A 23,661-nucleotide genomic window follows, 5' to 3' on the forward strand; every position below is an offset into this window, starting at 1 on the left:
ATTGAAATTGGCAAGGCATTGAAATTCAAGATACAAGATACAAGATACATTTAATTGTCATTTGGACCCCTTGAGGTCCAAACGAAATGCCGTTTCTGCAGCCATACATTACAAACAAATAGACCCAAGACACAACATAATTAACATAAACATCCATCACATTGCTGTGATGGAAGGCCAAATAAACTTATCTCTCCACTGCACTCTCTCCCCCCCCCCCGATGTCAGAGTCAAAGTCAAAGCCTCCGGCTGGCGATGGCGATTGTCCCGCGGCCATTAAAGCCACGCCGGGTGGTGCAAGGTCGCACACCGGGTTCTTGGTGTTAGAGCCCCCGGCGTGCGCTCGCAGAGTCCCGCGGCCATTCCAAGCCGCGCGGGGCAGTGATGTAAGCCCCGCTCCTGGAGCTCTTCAACCCCGCAACTCGGGCGGGGGAAGTCGCCGTTGCGAGAGCCCTGAAAAGCGGTCTCCCTCCAGGGACCCACGGGCTCCCGGTGCCGCCGTCCACAGACCTGCCGTTGAAGCCTCCGACTCTCCGGTCGGGCCGCAGCAGCAGCAGCAGCAGCGCTCCTCCACCGCTCCACCTGCTCTGGACTCTGCCAGCCCCGCGACGGCGACGGTGAGTCGTCGGCACCAGAGTCCCCGGTCTCTTCCTGTTGGAGGCCGCTCCTCGTTGCAGCCCCAATGACAACGGAGACCCGACAAGAAAAGGTCGGGTCTCCCGTGCAGGGAGAGATTGAAAATTGACAAGGTGTTGAAATTGACAAGGCATTGAAATTGACAAGGCATTGAAATTGACAAGGCATTGAAATTGACAAGCGATCACATGGATCACCAATTGATTCTATTAAAATAATGTAACGAACAACCTTTAGTATTTTTAAGCTTCCAGTAACAAAAATATGCTAAAAATAACTTTATATTTGAAAGTAACTTGTTTCACAGTGACCTCTAAGTTGTTGCAGCGGTTACTTGGGTACAGTGGACAATCGGCAATAACGTTTAGTTTAGTTTAGTATTGTCACATGTACCGAGGGACAGTGAAAAGCTTTTTGTTGCGTGCTGTCCAGTCCATGGAAACACAATACATGATTACAGTCGAGCCGTCCACAGTGTACAGATACAGGATAAGGGGAGCAACAGAGGGGTGTAATCAGTCTGAAGAAGGGTTTCGACCCAAAACGTCATATTTTCCTTTTCTCCAGAGACGCTGCCTGAGTTCCGCCAGCCTTTTGTGTCTAAGTGCAGTGTAAATCAGCTTCTGCAATTTCTTCCTACGCAAATGGGAGTAACGTTTAGTGCAACACCACACTTAACGAGGGTTTACTGTGCTTTGATGTGCAGTGAGCTGGGGCGAATTTCAGTTGTGGAGGACACCGCCCAGATGAGAAGACATGTTGTTTTTAACTGCGCGGCACGGTGGCGCAGCGGTAGAGTTGCTGCCTCACAGCGCCAGAGACCCGGGTTCCATCCTGCCTACGGGTGCTGCCTGCACAGAGTTTGTGTATAATTGCATTATTGATATAAAAGTAAATTATCCCTTGGATAGTGCTAGCGTGCGGGGATCGCTGGTCGGCGCTGACCCCTTTGGCCGACCGGCCTGTTTCTGCGCTGTATTTCTAAACTAAACTAAACCTGCAGGAAACATGTTCCCCGATGTTGGGGTTTGGTCCATAACCAGGGGTCACACAGTTTAAGAAAGGGTAGGCCATTTAGGACTGAGATGAGGAAAAAACATTTTCACCCAGAGAGTTGTGAATCTGTGGAATTCTCTGCCACAGAAGACAGTGGAGGCCGATTCACTGGATGTTTTCAAGAGAGAGTTAGATTTAGTTCTTCGGGCTGACGGAATTTAGGGAAATGTGGAGAAAGCCGGAACGGGGTACTGATCAGGGTGACAGATGGCGCAATGGGCTAAGTGTTCGGCTGGCAACCTGAACGTGGCCGGTTCTAATCCTGCTTGGAGTGTGTACTGTCATTGTGTCCTTGGGCAAGACACTTCACCTACCTTTGCCTGGGACTAGAGACGGAAATTAGCTACTGATTAGCTACAATCTCGCATATTTACATGCAAATGTTAATTAATATGCACTGTCCCTATAAACAAAACATTATTATTATTATTATTATTATTTTGGATGATCAGCCATGATCACGTTGAATGGCGGTGCTGGCTCAGGGCCGAATGGCCTACTCCTGCACTTATGTTTCTATGTTTCTATAAAACGCCACTATCGTATCTGCCTCCACCACCACCCCCCGGCAACGCGTTCCAGGCACCCACCACCCTCTGTGTAAAAAAAAACTTGTCCTGCGCATCTCCTTTGAACTTTGCCCCTCTCAGCTTAATGCTACGCCCTTTATTGTTTGACATTCTCACCCTGGGGGAAAAGGTTCTGACTGTCTACCCTATCTATGCCTCTCGTCATTTTGCATGGAGCATAGGAGAGTACTGGAGCACCTATTTTCTATGTTTCTATGTTTAACTAAACCGGGACTGAAATAGAGGGGGGAGAGTTGGAAGGAGAATGAATTGTGAAGGAGGGTGGGGGCAGGAGCAGTGAAGGTGCTTGGATTGTGGGACATTGCATAGTGGGTGCTGCCTGTTGGCTACAGGATCTTCCTTCACTGGAGCTGCGGTTACAGCCTGAAGACATGCGTCACTGGCTAAAGTACCTCGGGGTATCCTGACCTGATCAAAGGCCCCATTCATCAGGGAATAACGCAGCTATGAAATCATTCCACTGCCTTCTGTACATAGTTTAGGTTAGTTTGCTTTTTTAGTTATCAGGTCAAACGTGAGGGGAGTAGAATTAGGCCATTCGGCCCATCGAGTCTACTCCGCCATTCAAGCATGGCTGATCTATCTCTCCCTCTTAACCCCATTCTCCTGCCTTCTCCCCATAATCCCTCTGCAGTCTAGTGAGACCACACCTGGAGTATTGTGTGCAGTTTTGGTCCCCTAATTTGAGGAAGGACATTCTTGCTATTGAGGGAGTGCAGCGTAGGTTTACAAGGTTAATTCCCGGGATGGCGGGACTGTCATATGCTGAGAGAATGGAGCGGCTGGGCTTGTACACTCTGGAGTCCGGAACCAGGTGCCACAGTTTAAGAATAAGGGGTAAGCCATTTAGAACGGAGACGAGGAAACACTTTTTCACACAGAGAGTTGTGAGTCTGTGGAATTCTCTGCCTCAGAGGGCGGTGGAAGCCGGTTCAAACCAAACATAGACATAAAAAGTGTTTCCTCATCTTACTCCTTATTCTTAAACTGTGGTCCCTGGTTCTTGACTCCCCCAACATCGGGAACATGTTTCCTGCCTCTAGTGTGTCCAAGCCCTTAACAATCTTATATGTTTCAATGAGATCTCCTCTCATCCTTCTAAACTCCAGAGTGTACAAGCCCAGCTGCTCCATTCTCTCAGCATATGACAGTCCCGCCATCCCGGGAATTAACCTTATAAACCTACGCTGCACTCCCTCAATAGCAAGAATGTCGTTCCTCAAATTAGGGGACCAAAATTGCACACAATACTCCAGGTGTGGTCTCACTAGGGCTCTGTACAACTGCAGAAGGACCTCGGTAGTGGTACAAAAAGTCATCATGGCTGGAGAGTTCTTGGCCTCAGTGGATGGCCGTGTCATATTTAGTGCTCTGACTGGCCCTTCGCTTCCACAGTGCGTGGCTGTGTCGCCTTTCCAGCCATTAGTTCATAAGCAGACTCTCCATGAAGGATGAGCATGTCCCGCAGGTTGTAACAGACTACATGGTAGCCGTAGCAAGGCTACGCCTGACACTGTGACCTGACACAGGATAGTGTTAGTAAATGTATTCATAGCAAAAGGATTTGAGTATAGGAGCAGGGAGGTTCTACTGCAGTTGTACAGGGTCTTGGGGAGACCACAACTGGAGTATTGCGTACAGTTTTGGTCTCCTAATCTGAGGCAAGACATTCTTGCCATAGGGGGAGTACAGAGAAGGTTCACCAGACTGATTCCTGGGATGGCAGGACTTTCATGTGAAGAAAGACTGGATAGACTCGGTTTGTACTCGCTAGAATTTAGAAGATTGAGGGGGGTATCTTATAGAAACTTACAAAATTCTTAAGGGGTTGGACAGGCTAGATGCAGGAAGATTGTTCCCGATGTTGGGGAAGTCCAGAACAAGGGGTCACAGCTTAAGGATAAGGGGAAGTCTTTTAGACTTTAGAGATACAGCACAGAAACAGGCCCTTCCGTTTTAGGAGATGAGAAAAACATTTTTTACACAGAGAGTGGTGAATCTGTGGAATTCTCTGCCACAGAAGGCAGTTGAGGCCAGTTCATTGACTATATTTAAGAGGGAGTTAGATGTGGCCCTTGTAGCTAAAGGGATCAGGGGGTATGGAGAGAAGGCAGGTACAGGATACTGAGTTGGATGATCAGCCATGATCACATTGAATGGCGGTGCAGGCTCGAAGGGCCGAATGGCCTACTCCTGCACCTATTTTCTATGTTTCTATGTTCCTATGTTTCTAGTGAGCGGGGGTCGCTGGTCGGCGCGGACTCGGTGGGCCGAAGGGCCTCTTTTCACGCTGTATCTCTTAAACTAAACTGAACTGAATTCAACGCCTCGACCCGAAACGTCACCCGCCCCTTCAGTCCAGAGATGCTGCCTGTCCCTCTGGGTAACTCCAGCATTCGGTGTCTGCCTTCAGTTTGAACCGAACGGTTTGAAGGTGTTCCTTCACACACAGAGCTTGTTGGAAAGGTCAGGCTCTGGAAAGGAAAGTTTGTGCTTTGAAAACAAAACCCAGCTTGTTTGCTTTGCACTGCAGCCCGTGGCAGTGATCGGGAACGTGGTGTGTAGTCTGCTCACAGTCCAGGTCATTTCCAAAAGCCCGGCAGCCCAGCGGTTTTCAGCAATGCAGATATTGTAGCTCATTGTGAAAACCTATCCAACTGGGACCCACTGGAAACTCTCTTGCCGCGCCAACATGCTGACCTCAGATGGAGTAAAGGATTCATATTACTCCCTTCACAAATACCTCCCTGGTTTCAAGCTAAATAAAAGACTGAATGGCCTTTGCTCCTCACTCAGACAGACCCTGGCGGATTAGCTTAGTTTACCGAGGTACAGTGAAAAGGTCATAAGTGATAGGAGTGGAATTAGGTCACTCAGCCCATTGAGTCTACTCCGCCATTCAATCATAGAAACATAGAAACATAGAAAATAGGTGCAGGAGTAGGCCATTCGGCCCTTCGAGCCCATTTGGCCCTTCAATGTGATCATGGCTGATCATCCACAATCAGTACCCCGTTCCTGCCTTCTCCCCATATCTCCTGACTCCGTTAGCCATAAGAGCTAAATCTCTCTTGAAAACATTCATAGCAACATAGAAACATAGACAATAGGTGCAGGAGTAGGCCATTCGGCCCTTCGAGCCTGCACCGCCATTCAATATGATCATGACTGATCATCCAACTCAGTATCCTGTACCTGCCTTCTCTCCATAACCTCTGATCCCTTTAGCCCCAAGGGCCACATCTAACTCCCTCTTAAATATAGCCAATGAACTGGCCTCGAACTACCCTCTGTGGCAGAGAGTTCCAGAGATTCACCACTCTCTGCGTGAAAAAAGTTCTTCTCATCTCGGTTTTAAAGGATTCCCCTTTATCCTTAAGCTGTGACCCCTTGTCCTGGACTTCCCCAACATCGGGAACAATCTTCCTGCATCTAGCCTGTCCAACCCCTTAAGAATTTTGTAAGTTTCTATAAGATCCCCTCTCAATCTTCTAAATTCTAGAGAGTATAAACCAAGTCTATCCAGTCTTTCTTCATAAGACAATCCTGACATCCCAGGAATAAGTGATAGGAGTGGAATTAAGTCATTCAGCCCATTGAGTCTACTCCACCATTCAATCATAGAAACATAGAAACATAGAAAATAGGTGCCCTTCAATGTGATTCAAAAAATTTGGCCCTTCAATGTGATCATGGCTGATCACCCCCAATCAGTACCCCGTTCCTGCCTTCTCCCCATATCCCCTGACTCCGCTATTTTTAAGAGCCCTATCTAGCTCTCTCTTGAAAGCATCTCTCCTTCTCTCCATCATTCCTTCTCTCCAGAGATGCTGCCTGTCCCGCTGAGTCCACCATTTTGTGTCTATCATCCAAAATCAGTACCCCGTTCCTGCCTTCTCCCCATATCCCTTGATTCCGTTAGCCATACGAGCTAAATCTCTCTTGAAAACATTCATAGCAACATAGAAACATAGACAATAGGTGCAGGAGTAGGCCATTTGGCCCTTCGAGCCTGCACTGCCATTCAATATGATCATGGCTGATCATCCAACTCAGTATCCCATCCCTACCTTCTCTCCATACCCCCTGATCCCCTTAGCTACAAGGGCCACATCTAACTCCCTCTTAAATATAGCCAATGAACTGGCCTCAACTACCTTCTGTGGCCGAGAATTCCAGAGATTCACCACTCTCTGTGTGAAAAATGTTTTCCTCATCTCGGTCCTAAAAGATTTCCCCCTTAACCTTAAACTGTGACCCCATTGCTCTGGAACATGGCTGATCTATCTCTCCCTCTCAACCCCATTCTCCTGCCTTCTTCCCACAGCCCCTGACACCCGTACTAATCAAGAATCTATCTATCTCTGCCTGAAAAATATCCACTGTCCTGGCCTCCACAACCTTCTTGTGGCAAAGAATTCCACTCAACTGAACCGTATTTAGACAGGTACATGGATAGGACAGGTTTAGAGGGATATGGACCAAGCGCAGGCAGGTGATATTAGTGCGGATAGGACATTGTTGGGGCAGCGTGGGCGAGGTGGGCCGAAGGGCCTGTTTCCACCTTGTATCACTCAATAGATACTTTCAAGAGAGAGATAGACAGGGCTCTTAAAGATAGTGGAGTCAGGGGATAGGGGGAGAAGGCAGGAACGGGGTACTGATTGGGGATGATCAGCCATGATCACATTGAATGGCGGTGCTGGCTCCAAATGGCCTACTCCTGCACCTATTGTTTATTGTCTATTGTCTATCACTCTATGACTAGTGTAGATGGGACATTGTTGGGCCAGTGTGGGCGAGTTGGGCCGAAGGGCCTGTTTCCACACTGTGTCACTCTATGACTAGTGTAGCTGGGACATTGTTGGGCCAGTGTGGGTGAGTTGGGCCGAAGGGCCTGTTTCCACACTGTATCACTCTATGACTCTATGACTGAAACTGGAGTCCATTCTGAAGGTCGGCACCTGTTTCCCAGTCTCACCCTCTGACGGAGTGTCTGTTTGTCTTCTCGTTACAGACCCCTATGCCGTGGTCTCCTTCCTCCACCAGAGCCAGACCACGGTCACCATCAGGGGCACCCTGAACCCCACCTGGGACCAGACGCTCATCTTCCACGAGATCGAGGTTTTCGGCAACGAGGAGGAGATGGCCAGCAGCCCCCCGGATATCGTAGTCGAGCTCTACGACAAGGACACCTATGTAAGTACCAGCATCGCACTCCACTGTGCTCCAGCATTAGTGTAGTTTCAGTTTAGTTTATTGTCACGTGTACAGTGAAATGGAGGAAGGAAACTGCAGATGCTGGTTTAAACCGAAGATAGACGCAAAAAGCTGGAGTAACTCAGCGGGACAGGCAGCATCTCAGGGGTTGCTTTTTGTTGCTTGCTAAAGAGCCTGTCCCACTGTACAAAGTAATTCAAGAGTTCTCCCCTGATTCGAGCTTGTGTAATGTACGTAGCGGGTACGTCGGAGCTCGTGGATGTCACGTGGCGGCTCGTAACGCTAACGGCAGGTACTCGTGAAACGCGGTAAGCTCTTGTCTCAACAGTGCGGAGAGTGTTCACGAGAGCCCCGAGTACCTACGAACGGCTATTACCGTAATTCTCCGAGATCGAATCAGGGGAAACTCGGGAGAACGCAGTTGAATTACCTCGTATAGTGGAACAGGCCCTTAACCAGTCAGCGGAAAGACAATACATGGGTTTCGGCCCAAAATGTTGCCTATTCCTTCGCTCCATAGATGCTGCTGCACCCGCTGAGTTTCTCCAGCAATTTTGTCTACCTTCGATTTTCCGGCATCTGCAGTTCCTTCTTAAATACGAAAGACAGCAGATGATTACAAACTGTCTCCGCCTCTTCCTTTCTTCTTCACCAGCCTGAAGTAGGACCTCGACCTGAAACGTCACCTATTCCTTCGCTCCATAGATGCTGCCTCACCTGCAGAGTTTCTCCAGCCTATGATTACAATCAATTAATTTACAGTGTACAGATACATGACAAGGGAATAATGTTTAGTGCAAGGTAAAGCCTGTAAAGTCCGATCAAGGATAGTCCGAGGGTCACCAACGAGGTAGATAGTTGTTCGGGACTGCTCTCTGGTTGTGGTAGGATGGTTCAGTTGCCTGATAACAGCTGGGAAGAAACTGTCCCTGAATCTGGAGGTGTGTGCGTTTTCACACTTCTGTACCTCTTGCCCGATGGGAGAGGGAGTTAAGAGATACAACTCGGAAACAGGCCCTTCAGCCCACCGTCCGTGCCGACCAGCGATCCTGGCACACCAACACTATCCTACATACACTAGGGACAATTATTTGCTTACATTTATATTGGCCTACAAGCCAAGTGGGAGGAAACCGAAGATCTCGTAGAAAACCCACGCAGGTCACGGGGAGAACGTACAAACTCCGTACAGACAGCACCCGTAGTCGGGATGGAACCCGGGTCCCTGGCGCTGTGAGGCAGCAACTCTACCGCTGTGTCACTGTGCTGCCCCATTACACAAGGGCCGGAGAAGGCCATTCCGCCCATCAATCTCCAGACGGTACAAAGCGCCACGTATGTGCAGACCAAGATGGCACCCAAAGCCAAGCGACTTTGCCTGCTGGTGCCAACAGGTGGCGCAGCGGTAGAGTTGCTGCCTTACAGCGCCAGAGACCCGGATTCCATCCTGACCACAGGTGCTGTCTGTACGGAGTTTGCACGCTCTCCCCGTGACCTGCGTGGGTTTCCTCCGGGTGCTCCGGTTTCCTCCCACACGTCTGTAGGTTAATTGGCTTCGGCAAAATTCTAAATTGTCGCTGGAGGTGTATAAAATCATGAGAGGAATAGATTGCAGAAGCACAGAGTCTCTTGCCCAGAGTAGGGGAATCGAGGACCAGAGGACATAGGTTTAAGGTGAAGGGGGAAAGATTTAATAGGAATCTGAGGGGTAACGTTTTCACACAGGTGGGTGGTGGGTGTATGGAACGAGTTGCCGGAGGAGGTAGTGGAGGCTGGGACTATCCCAACGTTTAAGATGCAGTTAGACAGGTGCATGGATAGGACAGGTTTGGAGGGATATGGTCCAAAAGCGGGCAGGTGGGACTAGTGTAGATGGGACATGTTGGCTGGTGTGGGTGAGTTGGGCCGAAGGGTCTGTATCACTCTATGACTCTAGTGTGTAGGATAGTGTTAGTGTACGGGGACATCGCTAGTCGGTGCAGACACGGTGGGCTGAAGGGCCTGTTTCTGTGCTGTATCTCTAAAGTCTAAAGCAAATTGCCCCATGCAGTGTGTAGGATAGTGGCAGTGTACGGGGCGCTCGCTGGTCGGCGCGGACTCAGGGGGCCTGTTTCCGCGCTGTACGTGTAAACCAAACGAGGCCTCCGACACGTGACTCCCTGAAGCTCACACCCAAGTGGGTCAGACTGTTTGAAGGCGTGCGTGCCATGCATGGTGTAACCCAACCGCACCTGGGCCACTCGATGGGAAAATCCTCTCACGTGGAAACGGCGAGCCTAACCCGCCCGTAACATTCCACCCCGAGTCACAACTGCGTCAGAACAGGCAGCCAGCCCGCCGAAAGCAACACTGAAGTTGTGTGGAGAGGAATATCCTGGCCGATGCCAGCGATTCCTGCGCGGCGGGGAATTTGCAAAATGTAAAGAAATAACACGGGGATTATTTTCATTTGGAGTGAAGTCTCACGTTGTAAGTGGTTTAAGGCCAATGCGAACTCCCCCAAGAAATGAGTGCGGGTATTGACGCCTACAAAGTGTTAATTCATTGGCACTGTTGCTGTTTAAATATTTTTGACAGCTAACCCAACACCCCTCTTGTTATTCCGAGTTCCAAAGAATAGTTTGAAACATCGGTTCCTTCCACTGGAAAGAAACTCTCGCATTTTTGCGGCTTTCCTCTTTTATTTTCTCGTGGTTTTCCCCCCCCATCGCGGCGTGACGGGTCGCAGGGTCATGGGGTCAGGCAGCGTATCTGGAAAAAGTGCCCTTCAGCCCAACTTGTCCATGCTGGCCACGATGTCCTATCCTAAACAAGTCTTTTCACCCGCCTTTGGCTCACGTTTCGCAGAACGTGAGAATGGAGCGGCTGGGCTCGTACACTCTGGATTTTAGAAGGATGAGAGGGTATTTTATTGAAACATGTCAGATAATAATCCCGGGATGGCGGGACTGTCACATGCTGAGAGAATTGAGCGGCTGGGCTTGTACACTCTGGAATTTAGAAGGATGAGAGCGGATCTTATTGAAACATTATTAAGGGTTTGGACACGCTAAGTTCTCTGTCTCAGAGGGCGGTGGAGGCCGGTCCTCTGGATACTTTCAAGAGAGAGCTATATAGGGCTCTTAAAGATAGCAGAGTCAGGGGATATGGGGAGAAGGCAGGAACAGGGTACTGATTGGGGATGATCAGCCATGATCACATTGAATGGTGGTGCTGGCTCGACGGGCAGAATGGCCTACTCCTGCACCTATTGTCTATTGTCACGTGCACCGAGGTACAGTGAAAAGCTTTTGTTGCGTGCTATCCAGTCAGCGGAAAGACAATACATGATTACAATTGAGCCGTCCACAGTGTACAGATACAGGATAAGGGAATAACGTTTAGTGCAAGGTAAAGCCAGCAAAGTCCGATCAAAGTTCGTTCAGTCATGTCTGTAAAAAGCAACAAAATTAACACAATTCAATAGACAATAGGTGCAGGAGTAGGCCATTTAGCCCTTTGAGACAGCACTGACATTCAATGTGATCATGGCTGATCATCCCCTATCAGTACCCCGTTCCTGCCTTCTCCCCATATCCCCTGACTGCGCTATCTTTAATAGCCCTATCTAGCTCTCTCTTGAAAGTATCCAGAGAACCGGCCTCCACCGCCCTCTGAGGCAGAGAATTCCACGGACTCAACACTCTCTGTGAGAAAAAGTGTTTCCTCGTCTCCGTTCTAAATGGCTTACTCCTTATTCTTAAACTGCGTGGCCCCTGGTTCTGGACTCCCCCAACATCGGGAGCATGTTTCCTGCCTCTAGCGTGTCCAAGCCATTAATATTCTTATATGTTTCAATGTGATCCCCTCTCATCTTTCTAAACTCTAAATTCAACCCAAACATCCATCACAGTGAAGCTCCAGGCACCTCCTCACTGTGATGGAGGACAAGAAGGTTTTATATCTTCTCCCGCGGTCAGGCAGTCAAACTGCTGCATCGAGGCGGTGGGCGATGTTTGATCCCGCGGCTGAATTTAAGCAGCGCTGGGCGATGAAAGGCCCCGCGGACGGGCCGATTCAAACCCCGCGATTCGGTGCGGATGATAACAGCTGGGAAGAAACTGTCCCTGAATCTGGAGGGGTGACCTGAAAGCAGTGCCCTGCTGTATTTGGCATTTCCAGCCTTGGAACAAGGTACCGACAGTCTACCCTTTTTTATGCCTCTCATAATTTTTACGCACTTCTCTCAGGTCTCCCCACAACCTCCGGCATTCCAGAGAAAACAATCCCAGTCTGTCCAATCCTCCCGCGTAGCTCACGCCGTCTAATCCGGGCGGCATTCTGGAAAAAAAAGGTCCTGATAGTCAGCACTTGTTTCCCGTGGATGGAAAAAAAAATCAAATACTAGAGGGCATGACTTTAAGGTGAGAGGGGAAAAGTTTGAAGGAGACTCGAGGACCCGTTGGGTCCCGTCTTGACGCCAGAGATCCCCGTTTTGAGGCCAGTCAAAATGGCGATGCAAAAAGTAGGAGTTAAAGGGTCCTTTTCAGAATGGCAGGCAGTGACTAGTGGGGTACCCCAAGGCTCAGTGCTGGGACCCCAGCTATTTACAATATATATTAATGATTTGGACGAGGGAATTGAATGCAACTTCTCTAAGTTGGCGAATGACACGAAGCTGGGGGGCAGTGTTAGCTGTGAGGAGGATGCTAGGAGACTGCAAGGTGACTTGGATAGGCTGGGTGAGTGGACAAATGCTTGGCAGATGCAGTATAATGTGGATAAATGTGAGGTTATCCACTTTGGTGACAAAACCAGGAAGGCAGACTATTATCTAAATGGTGGCCAATTAGGAAAAGGGGAGATGCAACGAGACCTGGGTGTCATGGTACATCAGTCATTGAAAGTAGGCATGCAGGTGCAGCAGGCAGTGAAGAAAGCGAATGGTATGTTAGCATTCATAGCAAAAGGATTTGAGTATAGGAGCAGGGAGGTTCTACTGCAGTCGTACAGGGTCTTGGTGAGACCACACCTGGAGTATTGCGTACAGTTTTGGTCTCCAAATCTGAGGAAGGACATCATTGCCATAGAGAGAGTGCAGAGAAGGTTCACCAGACTGATTCCTGAGATGTCAGGACTTTCATATGAAGAAAGACTGGATAGACTAGGCTTGTACTCGCTAGAATTTAGGAGATTGACGGGGGGATCTTATAGAAACTTACAAAATTCTTAAGGGGATGGACAGGCTAGATGCAGGAAGATTGTTCCCGATGTTGGGGAAGTCCAGGACAAGGGGTCACAGCTTAAGGATAAGGGGGAAATCCTTTAGGACCGAGATGAGAAAAACAGTTTTCACACAGAGAGTGGTGAATCTCTGGACCTCTCTGCCACAGAAGGTAGTTGAGGCCAGTTCATTGGCTATATTTAAGAGGGAGTTAGATGTGGCCCTTGTGGCTAAAAGCATCAGGGGGTATGGAGAGAAGGCAGGTACAGGATACTGAGTTGGATGATCAGCCATGATCATATTGAATGGCGATGCTGGCTCGAAGGGCCGAATGGCCTACTCCTGCACCTATTGTCTATGTTTCTATGTAACCCTTGACACCCGTTCTAATCAAGAACTTGTCTATGACTCAATAGACAATAGACAATAGGTGCAGGAGCCGGCCATGCGGCCCTTCGAACCAGCACCGCCGTTCAAGGTCATCAGAATAGAATAGAATAGTATTTTATTTGCCAAGTATGTTTTGCAACATACGAGGAATTTCAATTGCCAGGTCAGTCATACAAGTAAAAGTAACAGATCACCCAAAACACATTTTAACATGAACATCCACCACAGTGACTCCTTCACATTCCTCACTGCGTTGGAAGGCGAAATAAAGTTCACGTCCCTTCCCTTAGTTCTTCCTCGGTCATGGGCCTCGAGCCTCTGCTGACGTGACGATCTTGACTCCCGCAGCCTGATCATCCCCAATCAGTACCCCGTTCCTGCCTTCTCCCCATATCCCCTGACTCTGCTTTCTTTAAGAGCCCTATCCAGCTCTCTCTTGAAAGCATCCAGAGAACCGGCCTCCACCACCCTCTGATGCAGGGATTTCCACAGACTCACAACTCTCTGTGTGAAAAAGTGTTTCCTCAACTCCGTTCCATTTGGCTTACCCCTTATTCGATTGTAATCATGTATTGTCTTTCCGCTGACTGGTTAGCACTCAACGAAAGCTTTTCACTGTACCTCTGTATAAACTGAAACTGAACTAAAGCTGTAATGAAAGGCAGACAAAAATGCTGGAGAAACTCAGCGGGTGAGGCAGCATCTATGGAGTGAAGGAATAGGTGACGTTTCGGGTTGAGACCCTTCGTCAGTCCATAGATGCAGCCTCGACCCGAAATGTCGCCTATTTCCTTCGCTCCAGAGATGCTGCCACACCCGCTGCGTTTCTCCAGCATTTTTGTCGACCTTCGACTTTTCCAGCATCTGCAGTTCTTTCTGAAACATGAAGCTGTAATGAACTCAACTTGACCTTTGTACAAGCCCACCCAATTCCCGTAGAACATTTCCCAACTTCCCACCATTTAACAAGCTCTCTCCGCTGTTTTTGGAAGCCAAGCGGACAACGTCACTTTTTTCCCACATCCACTCCAGTTGTCGCCCCCCCGCACTCTCCATCCCTGGAAGACTTTGTCCGTCCAGTTTAAACAAACCACAGCCTTCCCTCTGCGGAGACCGCTGGCATTTCTACTGCATCTCCTTCCGTGAAGTTATTATGGAAAAGGAACTCGGATAAATAGAGTAATCGTGTGAAACGATCGTCTCCCAAACGTTCCGTATCAACACTGCCCACCTGCAGGAAGATTTCCCCCCTGGGAACCATCCTTCACTCCGTCTGCAGCGAAGATTTAAGGGCCTGACCCACTTGGGCGTTGTTTGCGCGTCATTTACGTGACATCATTTACGCGTCACGACGCATGACGCTCGGATGGTGACGCGCACGTGATGCGTGCATGGTGCGTGCTGACGCAGGCAGTGACGCGAGGTCGCGCGCGGCGCCCCAGGATTCTGGGATGTACAAAATCTTCGTGCACCACCTGCGCAACACGCAAATGACACCCACGTGGAACAGGCCCTTTAGGAGGACGTCCAGTTCAGTTTAGTTTATTGTCACGTGTAGCGAGGTGCAGTGAAAAGCTTTTGTTGCATGCTAACCAGCCAGCGGAAGGACAATACATGATTACAATCGCGGAGTAGACACGATGGGCCGAATGGCCTAATTTTACTCATATTCCTTATGACTATTCCTTATACCAATCAAGCCATTCACAGTATATAGATGCATGATCAATGGAATAACGTTTCGTGCAACACATACACACTCACACTAACATACATATATAATAATATATATCGACGATAGACACAAGCGCAGGAGTAACTCAGCGGGCCAGGCAGCATCTCTGCAGAGAAGGAATGGGTGACATTTCGGGTCGCAACCCTTCAGTTATAAAATATATATATGCATTTGTCTATTGTCATGTGTACCGAGGTACAGTGATAAGTTTTTGTTGCGTGCTAACCAGTCAGCGAAAAGACCACACATGATTACAATCCAGCCATTTACATATATAGTCTGAAGAAAAGTCCCGACCCAAAACGTCACCCATTCCTTCTCTCCAGAGATGCTGCCTGTCTCACTGAGCCACTCCAGCATTCTGCGTCTGTCTTCGATTTAAACCGGCATCTGCATTTCTTTCTTGCACGCGTGAATATATACAGAGATATATTCAGCTGTACATATAGTCAGTGGACTGAATTTTTTGTTGTCAATTATTGATCAGCCATGATCACCTTGAATGGTGGTGCTGGCTCGAAGGGCCGAATGGCCTACTCCTGCACCTATTGTCTATTGCATTGTTTACAGTGTACGATGCTTGTATACCTGTGTATTGTGCGGCTATGTAAGAATGTTGTCGTTCAAATCTTGGGACGAGATATGTCCTCTTAAACCCTCTTGGCTTTGCCCGGCTGCATGCGCTGGGGGAGGTGGGGAGGGGGGGCTGCCTGACCTCTGACCTCTGACCTCTGCCCGCTGCTCCCTCTCACTTGTGTCTCCTTGTGTGTCCCTGCAGGGTGCCGACGAGTTTATGGGCCGCTGCATCTGTCGCCCCACGCTGGAGCGCACACCCCGACTGGCCTGGTGCCCGGTGATGAGGGGGAGCAAAACTGCCGGAGAGCTTCTCGCCGCCTTCCAGCTCATCCCACGGGAGAAGGTGCGTGATGCGCAAACGTTCTGGAAGTCCACATGCTCCCGATAGACGATAGGCAATAGACAATAGGTGCAGGAGCAGGCCATTCGGTCCTTCGAGCCAGCACTGCCATGCAATGTGATAATCTTCTTCTTCATGCGTATGGCGTGCACAGCCTAAAGTTGTAGGACAACTTGTTCTGTTTGATCTTACTTGATTGTGCACGCCAGGTTCGTCAAAACAGGCCATGAAATCAGCCATGATCACATTGAATGGCGGTGCTGGCTCGAAGGGCCGAATGGCCTACTCCTGCACCTATTGTCTATTGTGATCATGGCTGATCATCCACAATCAGTACCCCCGTTCCTGCCTTCTCCCCATATCCCCTGACTCCACTAGCTTTAAGAGCCCTATCTAGCTCTTTCTGGGAAGTATCCAGAGAACCGGCCTCCACCGCCCTCTGAGGCAGAGAATTCCACAGACTCACAACTCTCTGTGTGAAAAGGTGTTTCCTCATCTCCATTCTAAATGGCTTACTCCTTATTCTTAAACTGTGGCCCCTGGTTCTGGACTCCCCCCAACATCGGGAACATGGCCTCCTCCTGCACCTATTGTCTATTGTCTATCGTTTGTAGGTTAATTGGTTTACCATAAATGTAAATTGTCTCTAGTGTGTGTAGGGTTAATGCTGGTGTGCTGGGATCGCTGGTCGGCGCGGACCCGGTGGGCCGAAGGGCCTGTTTCCGCGCTGTATCTCTAAACTAAATTACAAACTAAACTAACCGTGGCGATGTTCTCTTTCTTCACACAGCATTCAGTCCACCGACTTCCTGGCTTGGAGGTAAGCTAGGCCAACCGATCTCAACCCAAGCCCACCCACGTTAAAGCAGTGAAGCTCCCTCCGCACCGTCCCATCACCGACCCCCCGTCCGATCCCCAACATGTGTGCTGTCTGTGTGGAGTTTGCACGTTCTCCCTGGGTGCCCCGGTTTCTTGCCAATGTGAATTGCGTGTCAGGGTGGAGATAGTGTATTGGCAATCGCCGGTCGGTGTGGATTCCATGCTGTATCTTTCAATCTCTAAACTAAAGTAAATCACAATTGCAGATGGATGACATCCATAGAACCTGCCTCCACCCCTCTCTGAGGCAATTCCACAGACTCACAACTCTCTGTGTGAAAATGTGTTTCCTCATCTCTGCTCGAAATGGCTTACCCCTTTTTTTAACTGTGGCCCCCGGTTCTGGACTCCCCCAACATCGGGAACATGTTTCCTGCCTCGAGAGTGTCCAAACCATTAATAATCTTTTACGTTTCAATAAGACCCCCGCTCATCCTTCTAAATTCCAGAGTACAAGCCCAGCCGCTCCATTCTGTAGGAACCTGAGCGGGCAACATTTTCACACAGAGGGTGGTGGGTGTATGGAACGAGCTGCCGGAGGGGGTAGTTGAGTCAGGGACTATCCCAACGTTTAAGAAACAATTAGACAGGTACATGGATAGGACAGGTTTGGAGGGGTTTGGGCCAAATGCAGGCAAGTGGGACTAGTGTAGATGGGACATGTTGGCCAGTGTTGGCACGTTGGGCCGAAGTGCCTTTTCCCGCACTGTATCGCTCTATGACAATGGTTGTGTATAAAATTACAGTGAAATTTCAAGTCATGTGTCCCAGATAGACAATGAAATTCTTACTTGCTGCAGTACAACAGAATATGTAAACATAGCACTTAACGGGGGAAGAGAAAAAAAAGTTCAGTGTGTGTGTGTGTGTGTACACACATGCACACATACTCGATAAATAACAAATATAATGCAATAATAACAATAGTCAGTTGCAGTTCAGAGCTTATTTGTTTTTTGCATTCAGTTCTGTCCATTTATTATTGGAAATTCTACCAGTCCATTGAGTTTAGTTTAGTTTAGTGTAGTGTATAGATACAGTATGGAAAGAGGCCTTTCGGCCCACCAAGTCTGTACCGGCCAGCGATCCCCACACACTTCTTCTTCTAGTGTATGGCGTGCACAGCCTAAAGTTGTAGGACGACTTGTTCTATTTGATCTCTTATTTGATTGTGCACGCCGGGATGATTGCATTCGTGGAAACGGGGCGGACCACGTGAAGGTTGCAATCTCCAACGCTGTCCTACACACGCTGGGGACAATTGGTACATTTAAACCAAAGCCAATTAACCTACAAACCCGCACGTCTTTGGAGTGTGGGAGGAAACCGGAGCACCCGGAGAAAACCCACGCAGGTGACGGGGAGACGTACAAACTCCGTACAGATGGTACCTGTGGTCGGGATGGAACCCCTGGGTCTCCAGCGCTGTGAGCGCTGTAAGGCGGCAACTCTTCCCGCTGCGCCACCGTGACCGCCCCACATTTCATTGCCCTAATTTCACCTAATAAACTTATTTTCTTTTCTTCTCTTCTTTGCGGCTCCCGTACCGTAAACACCAGGACACGTATAGCACCCTGAGAGAGGTAAGAGCTTGTTGCAGACACAATGTAGAAACAGGGAACTGCACATGCTGGTTTACCAAGGGGAAGACACAAAGTGGTGAAGTAATCATGGACCAGTCTCATCCCAGGCCATCATAACCTCGCAGGCCATAACATCATAAGGTCATAAGTGATAGGAGTAAAATGAGACCATTCGGCCCATCAAGTCTACTCTGCCATTCAATATAGACAATAGACAATAGATGCAGGAGTTGGCCATTCAGCCCTTCGAGCCAGCACCGCCATTCAATGTGATCATGGCTGATCATCCACAATCAGTTCCCCGTTCCTGCCTTCTCCCCATATCACCTTACTCTGCTATCTTTAAGAGCCCTATCTAGCTCTCTCTTGAAAGCATCCAGAGAACCGGCCTCCACTGCCCTCTGAGATAAGGAAACACATTTTCACACAGAGAGTGGTGAGTCTGTGGAATTCTCTGCCTCAGAGAGCGGCCACAAGTCAGTAGGTATTTTTTAGGCAGAGATAGATAGATTCTAGATTAGTATGGGTGTCAAAGGTTATGGGGAGATGGCAGGAGAATGGGAGTTGGGAGGGAGAGATAGATCAGCTATGATTGAAACGTATAAGATTGTTAAGGGCTTGGACACGCTAGAGGCAGGAAACATGTTCCCGATGTTGGGGGAGTCCAGAACCAGGGGCCACACAGTTTAAGAATAAGGAGTAAGCCATTTAGAACGGAGACAGGGAAACACTTTTTCTCACAGAGAGTGGTGAGTCTGTGGAATTCTTTGCCTCAGAGGGCGGTGGAGGCCGGTTCTCTGGATGCTTTCAAAAGAGAGCTAGATAGGGCTCTTAAAGATAGCGGAGTCAGGGGGTATGGGGAGAAGGCAGGAACGGGGTACTGATTGGGGATGATCAGCCATGATCACAGTGAATGGCGGTGCTGGCTCGAAGGGCTGAAAGGCCTACTCCTGCATCTAAACATGAAACACTTGAGAAGTTGATGTGTCCATTGGGGAATTCTTGGCTCGGAACCCGCTGACATGGGGTGAAAATCCAAGTCTTTGCTGCTTGTCTGAAGCACAGTGTTTGGACAGGAGGGGGCAGCAACGGTCCTTGGAAGGGAGGAACTGGAACTCAACGGCTGGAGCAGGAAGAGAGGGGAAAGCAATGATCTGTACACTGTGGACGGCTCGATTGTAATCATGCATAGTCTTTCCACTGACTGGATAGCACGCGACAAAGGCTTTTCACTGCACCTCGGCACACGTGACAATAATACTAAGCTAAACCGAAGATAGACACAAAATGCTGGAGTAACTCAGCGGGACAGGCAGCATCATCTCTGGAGGAAAGGAATGGGCGACGTTTCGGGTCGAGACCCTTCTTCAGACTCAGGGGAGAGGGAAACGAGAGACGCAGAAGGTCAAAAGAACAAATGAACGAAAGGTATGCAAAAGGCAACGATGATCAAGGATAGGTGGAGCCCACAATGGTCCGTTGTTGGTTGTGAGGTACGCTGAACTGAACTGTACTGAACTGCAAGATTTACGAGGATGTTGCCAGGGCTAGAGGGTGTGAGGTACAGGGAGAGGTTGAATAGGCTGGGACTCCATTCCATGGAGCGCAGGAGGATGAGTGGAGATCTTATAGAGGTGTACAAAATCATGAGAGGAATAGATCAGGTAGGCACACAGAGTCTCTTGCCCAGAGTAGGGAAATCGAGGACCAGAAGACATAGGTTCAAGGCGAAGGGGAAAAGATTGAATAGGAATCCGAGGGGGTAACTTTTTCACACAGAGGGTGGTGGGTGTATGGAGCGAGCTGCCAGAGGAGGTAGTTGAGGTTGGGACATTTAACAAACAGTTAGACAGGTACATGGATAGGACTAAAATAGCGGAGTCAGGGGATATGGGGAGAAGGCAGGAACGGGGTACTGATTGGGGATGATCAGCCATGGGTCACATTGAATGGCGGTGCTGGCTCGAAGGGCCAAATAGCCCACTCCTGCACCTATTGTCTATTGTCTATTGTCTATTGACATGTTTGGAGGGTTATGGTCCAAGCATGGGTAATTGGGACTAGGCAACTGGGACATTGTTGGCCGGTATGGGCAAGTTGGGCCGAAGGGCCTGTTTCCACACTCTATGACTATGGCTCTAACTAAACTAGACTAGATTGAACTGAACTAAGCTGAAGTAGACTAACCTGAAGTGAGGGACATGGGAGGATGTATTGAAGGGGATGGGTAGGCACACTGACGGTGTGAGGGGAGGCGGAGGTGGTGGTGAGGATAGGTGGGGATGCCTGAAAGGGAAGGGTCCACCTGTCCGTGAGGGCTAGTGTTGACCAAAGACACTGGCAGAAGGGGGAGGATAGGCATGAGAGGGCAAGGGCTTAACGAGAAACCTCAATGGGGCAACTTTTACAGATCGAGAATGTTGGGGGACGGGTTGTGTTGGGGGAAGGGGTGAGTGGTGGAATATTGCGTTGGGGAACGGGTTGCATTGGGGGACCAGCCCTCCCGTGTGGCAGGGACCCAACGGGTCCCACTTAGTCCAATCTACATTAGTCCCACCTGCCTGCGTTTGGCCCGTATCCCTCTAAACCCGTCCTATCCATTCACCTGTCCAAATGGCTCAGCGGTAGAGTTGCTGCCTCACAGCGTCAGAGACCCGGGTTCGATCCTGACTACGGCTGCTGTCTGTATGGAGTTTGTATGTTCTCCCCGTGACCTGCGTGGGTTTTCTCCGGGTGCTCTGGTTTCCTCCGATATCACCACTAGATATTTACTACTACTACTACTACTAGAAGTATCACTACTACTTTTTACTAGAATGTTGCCTGGGTTTCAGCAACTAAGTTACAGAGAAAGGTTGAACAAGTTAGGGCTTTATTCTTTGGATCACAGAAGGTTAAGGGGGGACTTGATAGAGGTCTTTAAAATGATGAGAGGGATAGACAGAGTTGACGTGGAAAAGCTTTTCCCACTGAGAGTAGGGAAGATTCAAACAAGGGGACATGACTTGAGAATTAAGGGACAGAAGTTTAGGGGTAACATGAGGGGGAACTTCTTTACTCAGAGAGTGGTAGCTGTGTGGAATGAGCTTCCAGTGAAGGTGGTGGAGGCAGGTTCGTTTTTATCATTTAAAAATAAATTGGATAGTTATATGGACGGGAAAGGAATGGAGGGTTATGGTCTGAGCGCAGGTATATGGAACTAGGGGAGAATACATGTTCGGCACGGACTAGAAGGGTCGAGATGGCCTGTTTCCGTGCTGTAATTGTTATATGGTTATATGGTTATATCACCAACTTGTGTGGGTTTGTGCATTAATTGGCTTCTGTGAATTGTCACTAGAGCGTGTGGGATAGTGCTACTGTATGGAATGATCGCCGGTCGGCACGCACTCGTCGGGCCGAACGGCCTGTTGTCACGCTGTATCTCTAAGCTCAAAACTAATACTAAAAAAAACGAATCGAAGCTTGTCCCATTTATCCCCAATTGGTCCATATCCCTCCAAACCATTCCTTTCCATGTCCAAGTGCCTTTTAAAAAGTAGATCCTGCCTCAACTTCCTCCTCTGGCAGCTCGTTCCATGCACCCACCACCCTCTGTGTGAAAACATTGCATCACAGGTTCCTATTAAATCTTTCCCACTCACCTTCAACCTAGGTCCTTTGGTTCTAGATTGCCCTACTCTGGGTAAAAAACTGCTCGTTCATCCTATCAATTCCTATCATGATCATACACACTAATTCTTCTCACCTCAACCGACTTTTTCCATCTCTGTCACGTTCCCTGACCCCACTCCTGTCATAAGGTCATATGGTCATAAGTGATAGAAGCAGAGTTAGGCCATACGGCCCATCAAGTCGACTCCCGTCATTCAATCATTGCTGATCTATCCCTCCCTCCTAAATCCATCCTCCTGCCTTCTCCCCATAACACACCCGTACTAATCACGAATTGGGGAAGTCCAGAACAAGGGGTCACAGTTTATGGATAAGGGGGAAATCTTTTAGGACCGAGATGAGAAAAACATTTTTCACACAGAGAGTGGTGAATCTGTGGAATTCTCTGCCACAGAAGGTAGTTGAGGCCAGTTCATTGGCTATATTCAAGAGGGAGTTAGATGTGGCCCTTGTGGCTAAGGGGATCAGGTGGTATGGAGAGAAGGCAGGTACAGGATACTGAGTTGGATGATCAGCCACGATCAAATTGAATGGCGGTGCAGGCTCAAAGGGCCGAATGGCCTACTCCTGCACCTATTTTCTATGTTTCTATGCAAGAATCTATCTATCTTAAAAATATCCACTGCTTTGGCCTCCACAGCCTTCTGTGGCAAAGAATTCCACAGATTCACCACCCTCTGACTAAAGAAATTCCTCCACATCTTCTTCCTAAAGGAATGTTTTTTTAATTCTGAGGCTGTGACCTCTAGTCCTAGACTCTCCCACTAGTGGAAACATCCACTCTATCCAAGCCTTTCACTATTCTGTACATTTCAATGAGGTCCTCCCTCATCCTTCTAAACTCCAGCGAGTACAGGCCCAGAGATGACAAGTGCTCATCATAGGCTAACCCACTCATTCCTGGGACCATTCTTGTAAAGCTAGGTGAAGGGGAAAAGATTTAATAGGAATCCGAGGGGTAACTTTTTCACACAGAGGGTGATGGGTGTATGGAACGAGCTGCCGGAGGAGGTAGTTGAGGCTGGGATTATCCCAACATTTAAGAAATAGTTAGACAGGTACATGGATAGGACAAGTTTGGACTGAACGCAGGCAAGTGGGACGAGTGTAGCTGGGACATTATTGGGCCAGTATGGGCGAGCTGGGCCGAAGGGCCTGTTTCCATACTGTATCACTCTATGACTAGTGTAGCTGGGACATTGTTGGGCCAGTGTGGGTGAGTTGGGCTGAAGGGCCTGTTTCCACACTGTGTCACTCTATGACTAGTGTAGCTGGGACATTGTTGGGCCAGTGTGGGCGAGTTGGGCCGAAGGGCCTGTTTCCACACTGTATCACTCTATGACTCTGTGACCTCGTCTGGACCCTCTCCAGAGCCAGCACATCCATCCTCAGATATTGGGCTCACATTTGCTCACAGTACTCCAAATGTGGCCTGACCAGCGCCTCATAGAACTCTCCCCATTGAGAAAATAGTCTACTCATGGGGTGAGGTTAGATTCATTTTTTAGTGAATATAGCAATCATTTTCCATGGTACTCCATGCTGTATCTGTTCTCCCTGTGACCGCACGGTTTTCCTCTGGGTATCCTGGTTTCCTCCCACATCCCCAAGACGTGACCTCCCAACTTCTGTCCTCAATACTCTGACTGATGAAGGCCACCATGTCGAAGGCCTCATTGGCCATTATATCTATCTACCAGTGCCACCACGTTCAAGAAACTATGCCTGTGATCTTTCATGCTTAGTTTTAGTTGAGTTTAGCTTTGAGATACAGCACG

At 48.9% G+C, this 23,661-nt stretch overlaps 1 protein-coding gene across 1 annotated transcript in view; it reads left to right on the forward strand.

The window, feature by feature from the left end:
• The window catches only part of LOC129716209 (dysferlin-like), a 189,924-nt gene that overhangs the window by 66,193 nt on the left and 100,070 nt on the right, over positions 1-23,661 (forward strand). Inside the window, exons 20-23 of the mRNA XM_055666080.1 lie at positions 7,300-7,481; positions 15,609-15,749; positions 16,537-16,566; positions 18,185-18,208. Of these exons, the coding sequence (XP_055522055.1) occupies positions 7,300-7,481; positions 15,609-15,749; positions 16,537-16,566; positions 18,185-18,208 (377 nt within the window). The remainder of the gene's footprint in view (positions 1-7,299; positions 7,482-15,608; positions 15,750-16,536; positions 16,567-18,184; positions 18,209-23,661) is intronic.

Source organism: Leucoraja erinacea, unplaced genomic scaffold, assembly GCF_028641065.1.
Source record: "Leucoraja erinacea ecotype New England unplaced genomic scaffold, Leri_hhj_1 Leri_187S, whole genome shotgun sequence".
Classification (NCBI taxonomy): domain Eukaryota; kingdom Metazoa; phylum Chordata; class Chondrichthyes; order Rajiformes; family Rajidae; genus Leucoraja; species Leucoraja erinaceus.